Source organism: Amphimedon queenslandica, unplaced genomic scaffold, assembly GCF_000090795.2.
Source record: "Amphimedon queenslandica unplaced genomic scaffold, v1.1 AMPQUscaffold_12626, whole genome shotgun sequence".
NCBI classification, from domain to species: domain Eukaryota; kingdom Metazoa; phylum Porifera; class Demospongiae; order Haplosclerida; family Niphatidae; genus Amphimedon; species Amphimedon queenslandica.
Genome location: NW_003547138.1, coordinates 10179 through 19816, shown reverse-complemented (window position 1 = coordinate 19816; position 9638 = coordinate 10179). Strand labels below are relative to the sequence as shown.

Genomic DNA, 9638 nt, shown 5'->3' with positions numbered 1-9638 from the left:
ATTGGCAGGTTCTAAGTTTGTATTGTACTTGTACATGTACACGTTCATGTTTTTGTACAGTGCTAAATGGAGCCATATGTACATTGCAAGTAGCACACAGTAATTATACTTCATAGTTGGAGTTACAGTGTGTTACATCAGAGGATACTGTAGTCCTTCATAGTCATGTGTACTGTACTAGTGACACTGACACACTCCACAACCTGTCAAAGTTGAAGATGCTTCTCTTAATTGTCTGTGTTGTGACTGTTGTCCTAGTTCATCTGTACTGTCCCTCTCTCCTTTTAGAAGCACCTTTAGGATGCTCTTTACTCCATTCCACTGTCCATCTGCTGTCTACTGCAGATCAAACTTTTTTACTTTCTCACCTCTTTGCTTAAGAAAAGTATCACTGTATAGTGGAAAGATAAATGATACTAATTATTTTGACATTTTCTTTAAATGGCCCATAACTGGACAAATTGAAGTCAGAATCAATTCAAACTTTCTATGCAGCATAAGGATGTCAATATGTATCAGAAAATGTAATAAAAATTGGGGGTAATTTTGGAGCTGTTTTTTTTGGAATAAACGATGGGACTTTTAGCCAATTTTTGAGTGAATTAAAAAATTTATTCAAAATTCAAATTCATTTGGAATTAGCTCAGAGTTGATACACAGTATAAGGACATGTTATAAGAACATGTATATGCATCAGAAAAAAAATTTCAAATGAAGAATTCTCTTTTTGTGACTTTTATCGAAATTTTTGCCCTAATTTTTGAGAAACTTGACAATCCACTGACAAGATGCTACATCAGTGTAATAGTAGAAGCAAGATAGGACAGGCATTTAATTTTAGTGTACCATTTAAGAACATTCTAGATTATTCTTTTTCATTTACTGGACTATTCCTTTGTTGTGTGGACTATTCTTTTTGTTTACTGGAACATTCTGGGCTAGAAGGTTCCAGATTTGTACCTTGCTATAAATATGTGTGATTTTTTGTAAATAGTGGGTTCCTTGCTTGGTAAAAACATATTATTAAACCACTTACTTCTGGTGAACACTGTTACAATCAGCACAATGCCAAAAATTTCTTTTTTGTTTATTATTATTATTATTGTTTGTTTTTACATTTTAGATGCCATCCAGAGTTAATTGGTGGGTCTGGAATTGAATTAAAATATGACAATAAAAACCAGTAAGATACGAGCAATAATTAATTAATTAATTGTTATGTTCTCATAAATTGAAGCTACAGAAGAGACGATTATGACGAGACTCAGTAAGCTCCTTCTTTTACTAGTGTTAGTAATAATCTCCCTATCAGTGGAGATGGAGCTGGTAAGAATTAATGTTATCTACTGGTGACCCAGTCATTTATTCTTTCCAATAGTCATTACAGTACCTCTAGGCTCCTATTTATACTACAGCAACATTTACTTGTAAAGGAACTTGAGATATACTGAACTGGCTGGTATGAGGTGATGTACTAACTGACTTCAATAAACAAGAAAGACAAATAACAGTTACTACCACCAGCTACCACTAATGCTGTTAATAATACTAACTTCTCATCAGTACTGACAGTTAATGCTATACCTTCTTGTATTGATGGACTGGCATTTAGCTGTGAAGTTATTTCTTTCAGTCCATATGAACGTGCTATATCAAGTGATGTACTAATTGTCAGAGGTTAGTTAATAGATAGTATATTTTTTGGGAGGAAAATTTTGCGGCTTTCGTTTTTTAACAAAAAACCCGCTAAATTAAAAACCAACAAACTGCCTTTTAGTTGTAATTAAACTCAGCAAATCGTGAAATTTTTCCCCTCCACTCGAGCGACACATTGCAAAATTTTGCCTGCAAAATATACCGTCAATACAAAGAAGATCATTAATAATGATAATGATTATTATGTACTGTAATGTCACTAATGTGTTAATAGGTATCACCGGTGGAAGATATTCAGTATAGTTTTAGAAGACTAACAATGAACACCTTGCTCAGTTTGGAGCTGCATGGCCGGAGGAGATGAGGACACTGAGTTTTGTTGGTATAGCACAAGTGATCAGTAATGAACAGAAGACTTGATTAAAAAGAACCATAAAATCATGATGGAGGGTATCAGTAATGAGCAAGACTTTCCTGTTATGAATAGAGATATTGTCAATCCCCAATCAACTTCATCCTGGCTGTCATTTATTTCTGCTTCACACTGAAATCATGTGCATGCCATTAGCAATGAAGAAGAATGAATCTCAAAACCTGACCATAATTGTCATTATACTTGCTACTTGGATTCATTCCAAAGTTTCTCTTCATTTGAAAATGGTAATGGCAGGACCAGTCGACTCCTATATTTGGTCCTACTTGCTGATGAAAGATGACCTGCTACCAAACCACTGACTATTTTGCTGTATCTCAAGGATGGAAAGGATTTTTAAAATCTGAATCAATGGTGCATTATATTTTACATGAGATTGAAACTTATAGAACTAGAAAAATCTGCATGCAGAATTGAGAATCATTTACTCATTATCAAATTTACTCATTGTCTTTACTTACATGCACCACGTAATATCAATCATTGTTACTTATGTAAAATATATATATTAATGCTGGTGATCAATGTGAAAAAGTCAAAAGTATGATTATAAATAAGAGTGCCAAAGAAATGACGCATCTCAGTTTCGTGAACTCATCTCCTTTTCTTTGTCTGAGGTGGTGCAAAGTGATAGTCTATTACAGCATTAGTGTTGAATACCTTGAACAATATATAAAGAAAAGTTAATATCCAATGAAATTGCGGTATTTACAGTTTGAAAGCATAAAATTAAATTTTTGTAAGCTGTTATAATAAAATCATGGGATGCATACAGTATATATATCCTTTGCTTTTAAACAATAAAAATTTGCATTTACAGTGTCATTTGCACACCAGTCAACTACACTAGAGAACATCTAGTAGTCTTAACTTTATTACATGTAAATGAAACTTGTCCATTCATACTCTTGTTTTATTTTGTCTCTCATGCCCTCATGGTTACCACTTGCCTATCATCTTGAAAAATATCATGTACAGGATTGAATGTTTCACTTTTTGATACCTTTCAAAATTATTTTTAGTCCTAAATTTACAGAAAACAACATGTACTAAAATAAAAAAATGAGTTAATTAAGCATCACTTTCAGCATCACTACTATAATCAATCAGCAAATCTAAACTCAAATTAGAAGGAGCACTTCTAATACTGGTATTATCTGATGCTGCAGTATAATATCCACTTGTCAACGAAAATACACTAGCAGCATCATCTTGTTGTTCTGTGTAGTATTCTTTTAAATAACTACTAAGTAATAGAGATATTTCGATGTTTTCTGCACATTTTAATGCAGTGTGGCCTTTATTAGATTTAATAGTTGGATCTGCTTTTAATTCTATTAATAACTTAACTACTTCATAATGTCCTTTAGCACTGGCAATTATTAATGCAGTATGACCTTTTTTATCCTGAATATTGGGATTGACTTGTGCTTTCAGCAATAGTGCAACTACTTCAGAGTGGCCACTTTGACATGCCAACATCAAAGCATTTTCTCCATCTTTTGTTTGAACATTAGGATCAACTTGTTCCTTTAGCAATAGTTCAACTAGTTTTGTGTGACCATTTTGGCAAGCCAACATAAATGCATTCCAACCATCCTTGTCTTGATAATTAGGATTAACCTTTTCCTTTAACAACAGTTTAGCTATTTGAGTGTGACCATTTTTACTGGCTGACAGAAAAGCATTCCAACCATTATTCTTTTGAACATTAGGATCAACATGTTCCTTGAGCAGCATTTCAATTATTTGAGAGTGGCCATTTTGACAAGCCAACATAAAGGCATTCCAACCATCTATGTCTTGAACATTGGGATCAACTTGTTCCTTCAGCAACAGTTCAACAATTTCAGTGTGACCATTTTGACAAGCCAACATAAATGCATTCCAACCATCCTTTTTTTGGACATTAGGATTAGCTTGTTCCTTCAGCAAAATTTTAACTACTTCTGTATGACCATTTCTACAAGCTGACATAAAAGCATTCCAACCATTATTCTTTTGAACATTAGGATTAACTTGTTTCTTCAGTAGCCATTCAATTATTGAAATGTGACCATTTTGACAAGCAACCATAAAAGCATTCCAACCATCTTTGTTTTGAACATTTGGATCAACTTGTTCCTTCAGCAACAGTTCAACTATTTGAATGTGACCATTTCTACAAGCTAACATAAAAGCATTCCAGCCATCTTTGTCTTGAATATTAGGATCAACTTGTTCCTTCAGCAACATTTTAACTATTTGAGTATGGCCATTTTGACAAGCTACCATAAATGCATTCCAGCCATCTTTTTTTTGTACATTAGGATTAACTTTTTCCTTCAGCAGCAGTTCAACTATTTGAGTGTGACCATTTTGACAGGCTACCATAAAAGCATTCCAACCATCTTTGTCTTGAACATTAGGATCAACTTGTTCCTTCAGCAACAGTTTAACTATTTGAGTGTGACCATTATGACAAACCAACATAAAAGCATTTACTTCATCTTGTTGATATTCAACTCCTTTGCTAATCAATAACTTAACAACTTCATAATGGCCATAGTAACTAGCAATCATTACAGCGTTTAATCCTTGTGATTCTTTCAGGTGAAGATTAGCATTAGCTTGTAGTAACATGAAAATGATTGATATGTGATTAAGTACACTAGCTCTCATTAGTGCAGTCCATCCTTTGTTGTCGTGAATGTCAACATTAGCTCCAGCAGATAGTAAACTGTGTACTATGTCATCTTGTCCTCTTTCACAAGCTAACATTAGTGCTGTCTCACCTTCTTCATTAGTATGATCAATATTAACAGTTTTAAGTTGAAGAAGAAACTCTACTGCTGTATTATTACCAGCAGTGACTGCCTCAAGGAGAGCTAGTTCAAAGGTGAAGCTCATATTCTCATCTTCTTGAAGGACAGGATGGTCATTAATGTATAAACTAAATATACCAATGATATGCATAAACTGTAACTTTCCTCCAGTATATTCTATTAGACTAGCAGCTGTAACATCATAAATATGTAACTTGATAACAACAGATCCTGGCTCAATAGTGATGCATTTCATTATTGATTGTCTCAGTTCTTTTGGTAGTAATCTTCCAATGAGAATATACAGTCCATTAATCTTAACATCATTCCAAGGATTTTGTAGCTCAATACAGATCAATGGCATATTCTCCAAACATCTTCTATAAGGTCCATACACTTTACGTAGCTTTTGTTTGAGGTCTTTAATCGGCTCTGAGGAACGAAATGCATTAGCTTCTAATGAATAAGTCTTCAACTTGTAAAGTAAATCTTTCTCATCGCTTATAAACTCATTACACATAGCAACTATCAGACTACAGTCAATGAAATCATAATTAAGGTAGACATGTATCTTTGTAAAAATGTCATCTAAATCATTATTTACTGTACCATGCTTCAAATTGAGCTGATGCTCAACCCAGTAGGATATTTTAGTTGACAGTTCATCATCATTAGTCACTTTTTTACATAATGTTAATTTTATTTTCATCATGATGTGAGAGAAATTTGCTTGTAATTTATCTAGAGAATTTTGAACTGTTTGATCATCTTTTGGAAAAAATATAATTTCAGTATAGCCTATAAAAGTTAACAATATCAGTCACTTGACTATAATAATTATGCATAATAAATAAGTGATTTTAATTTATTAGCTCAATGACTTACCATCAGATTGTATAGTGAGAAAATCGCTGTATATGTGATCTTTAATATCATGAACTAGTTTATTTTTTTCTATTCTAGTCAGTGCATCAATGACATCTCTCCATGTTGCTTTAGGATTGACTGACAACCATATTGAGTATAATGCTAACTTCCTGTCTTCAATTTTTTGATAGTCTTGCTCTATTTTTAAGATGTCATGCTCTTTCATTCCAACTAAACATAAACCAAATGATTTCCAGTCAACAAGTGGTTCAAGCCATTGAATTAATAAGGAAATATCAGGTTGATCATCAATCGTAGGACCAGGATTAAGTTCAATATCTCCTGATAAGAGGAGGAGCATACGTAGACAAACAATCAAGTAGAGATCATTGTAAATCAGGTTAGAACTGCTGCCTCCAGGTAAGACTACTGATTGGAGGTTATTTGTATCACTAACAGTAACACTAGTAATGCATTGTACTTGGTAGCAAGTACAAAGTTGCAACTGTTGTTTACCTGGAAAAATCACCAAGATGTGTCCTGATAAAGAGTGAGAGAGAAAGAGGAGGAGGAGGGAAGCAATAAAAGACAGAGCTGCAGGTAGTTTAGATGTCTTCTCTCCTAATGTAGTACTGCCTGACTTGCTATCTACTGCAGTTTTGAATGAGTGAGAGTGGCTGCCATTAGCTGGTCTACTATAGGCAGCTTGACAGTAGTTCCACAGTCCAATACTTGCTCTCCATTGAGAGACATCAATCATCTTGTAACTGCATGTATCGTAGATCTCACTATACTGAGACTATAGTGGGATCTGGCTGAATTCTTATTGCTTCAATGCCATGAATAAACTTATAGTGTGGATATACACACATGCATCTATTATTAGTCATGGTTTAGTCTCGCGTAGCCAGACCACACCCTCCATGGTTTTACTCTATTAAATATGCATGCTATTATTCTATTTTGACTAAATTTGGTCATTTCACTGGTGTAGTAGTCTAGTTTTCAAAACTGCTTTTCCTGAAATACAATACATGTAAAGAGCAACAAACAGGATGTATCAGTGTATATGTGTGTGGTATATAGCACCTCATAAAATCAGTTACTGGAACACACCAAAAACACTGAATATCTTTGTTAGGATTGACAAAAGGAATAGTCAATATTATTGTTATCAAGAGTGGATATTCACTCTTGTTGTTGTTATTGATTTACTATTCCTTTTGTTATTGTTATTGATTTACTATTCCTTTTGTCATCAATTCTCATATAACATGTAAACAAATTATTAAATTACCATTTTTAAATATTATACATGAATTTATTATAGAACAATGTCCATTGTCAGAGCAATCAGTATACATATACCTTTAAAATTAATAAAATTAACTTCTGAGCACAGTTAACTCCATAAAATGACCTTTTTAATGCATTCTATAAGAACTACATACATAACAGTTTTGAAATTAATTACAGCTCAATGTGTTTAACTCATTTTTACTATGTTGTTGCAATGACTACACAGCAATATTAAATTAAATTTTACTTCCTTAAATGGTGACCTCAGTTATTGTAAAACTAAGGTAACCACTTGTGAGTTGCATTTTTATAGTGCATATATACTTGTGCATGCATATAGCCAATACTTTATATAGTCAATATTGTATAAAAGGAAACATAACTAATATTATGCTCATTTTCTACAAAACAGATTTATGATGACCATCCATGCATGTAACATGTAAGGTGAAAATAAGTACACATACTTCACTCCAACAACAAGAGGGTCCCTAATTTAGTAAGTAGTCATGAAGGATCAAGGACTGCATTATATTCATTGGGATTGTAAACTAAGCACAAAATGACACTGAACTTATGGGGCAAAAGGAAAACTTGCAGTTAGTAAGTACCAAATATACTGGCAAGGAATTAATTTTGGCAACTGGCAGTTTTATGAAGAAATTGCCGATATACAATATAGAATCAGCCATTTTGTTTCAATCTGAGCATGCCCAATGGCATGTGGCCCCAAATCACCAATATAAAATTTGCCAATTAACTTTTCACAGACAAATTTGCAAAATATTATTCTCGGCAATAAATCATCTAGTACTATGCTTCATCGCTTAAAAACAAACCAGTGAATTTTAAGTAAAAATGAAAGCAAAGCAATAATAATAATTAACAAAAGTGAAAAACTATTTACTGTCCTTGTACCATTTCCAGCCTTACGCTGACATTGTCCCTAAGTGAATCAATATTGATGATTGGAAGATACACTCCTTTCTTCTTTCTCTTCCACCATTGACCTCTTTTTGATTCTTTACTTCCAATTTTGGTGTACTTGTATTGATAATGCAATGCCCTCACAAAACTGTAGGAAGACATTATGATAATTAACTTCTATTAACACTATTAACACTCTCACCCACTCCTCCTCCCTCTCTCTTCAATTGACATACTTTGGTGGCTTTTCCTTAAAAGGATTGTGAGCAATGAGTGAGTTAAGTGAAGGATCTCCAGCAAGTAGTTTAGCACAAAAGTGTAGCCATGGATTATGTTGATAATTCTATTAAAAATAAATCAAAAAAATTAATGTATAAAGCTACATTGCAGGTTTATGATATGATACTAAGCCAGTGTAAAATCATTAATTTTCAATCAAAAGTGTGGGCGATTTGACCATTTGATGCATGCTTTATGCTAGAGTAGAACCAAATTCAACTCCAGCATCAGTGTAATGTCAGGACTAGTGTAATATTGTAAACTGACCTTAATATAAGATCAGAACTACATGTATGTACATGTACATGTTTCAATTCAGTCTGTACACATGCACATTTCAGTTAACTAATGATTATTGTGTATTAATAATTTAATTTATTTTAATAGCGAAATTAGCAATTAATAGTACCTGTTATTATACATGCAAGTCTAAACTATTTGAAAATGTACCTGAAATGCAGCAAACCACATCAACCAGTCAAGACAATAATGATAAGGAGATATGATGCAAGGTCTTCTTGATACATTACCAGGCTTACAGTTGAACTCAATTTCCTCCCGTGGGCCCCCTCGCCATTCCTTCCAAAAATAAAATCATAGGTCTCCTCAGTAATGACTTCAGTTCGTTCCTTAGTAACACTAGGATAATTAAAGAGTATTATAACAATGACAAAAAGACATATTGTGTAGCGAAATATTTTCGTGACCCAAAAATCTTGTGAATCTATCATAAATTCACTTGTGGCTTTAATTTTTGTGATTTTATGCTTTTAAGCCATTATGAACTGTATTCATTCAAATTTCATAAATTTTATCAACGTAAAATCCACATAAAATTTTGGCTACAAAATTTCCCAATATCATGGTAATCATAATAGTTTACCTGCCAAAAGCTCCGTATGTGTTGATAATCCTCAATGGTTCAAAGCTAGTATTCATCTGTTGTCTACTGGAGAGAAGATTCTGTACAACAGGAATACTGAGATAAGCCAAGAGCAATCCAAAGCTAATAGATACAACCTTCCTAATGTAATAACCTTTTGGAGGACAATATTTGATAATAGTAATGTACACAGCACATTGTTGTATGCCATTTCAATGATATGCATAGATGTACATGTACATGTACACCTAATTAATGGTATGTTTGCTAAAAAATGTCTCTAAAAATTTGTACATGTACATGTATAAGTTTATGTACATGTACATGTGTATGTACACATGTAGCAAATAAAAATTACTGTAAATATCGACATACAAAAATGGAAAAGCTATAACTATATATTAAACTTTAAACTCAATCCAGGACACAAATGACCATTACTAATTAATGTGAAGTACTGTATACATGTATGAATAATATTGTATAAATA

General features: G+C 33.0%; 2 protein-coding genes and 1 long non-coding RNA gene across 3 annotated transcripts in view; 1 reads left to right on the top strand and 2 right to left on the bottom strand.

The window, feature by feature from the left end:
• The first annotated feature begins 1284 nt into the window (after nt 1–1284).
• Nucleotides 1285–2118, top strand: LOC109587281 (uncharacterized). Its single transcript, XR_002187509.1, has 3 exons — nt 1285–1326; nt 1379–1677; nt 1931–2118. It is a non-coding gene; the product is annotated as an uncharacterized LOC109587281 (long non-coding RNA).
• Nucleotides 2119–3160: 1042 nt separating this feature from the next.
• LOC100636255 (ankyrin repeat domain-containing protein 29-like) lies at nt 3161–4440 on the bottom strand. Its single transcript, XM_020003524.1, has one exon. It carries the CDS (start codon nt 4361–4363, stop codon nt 3161–3163), a length of 1203 nt encoding a protein of 400 aa, XP_019859083.1. The 5' UTR covers nt 4364–4440.
• A 3499-nt stretch (nt 4441–7939) lies between these two features.
• LOC100636128 (lipase maturation factor 1-like) overlaps nt 7940–9638 on the bottom strand; it is a 5204-nt gene continuing 3505 nt past the window's right edge. Inside the window, 5 exon segments of the mRNA XM_020003523.1 lie at nt 7940–8134; nt 8223–8329; nt 8716–8817; nt 8820–8904; nt 9149–9316. Coding sequence (XP_019859082.1) covers nt 7963–8134; nt 8223–8329; nt 8716–8817; nt 8820–8904; nt 9149–9316 — 634 coding nt within the window. The 3' untranslated portion in view covers nt 7940–7962.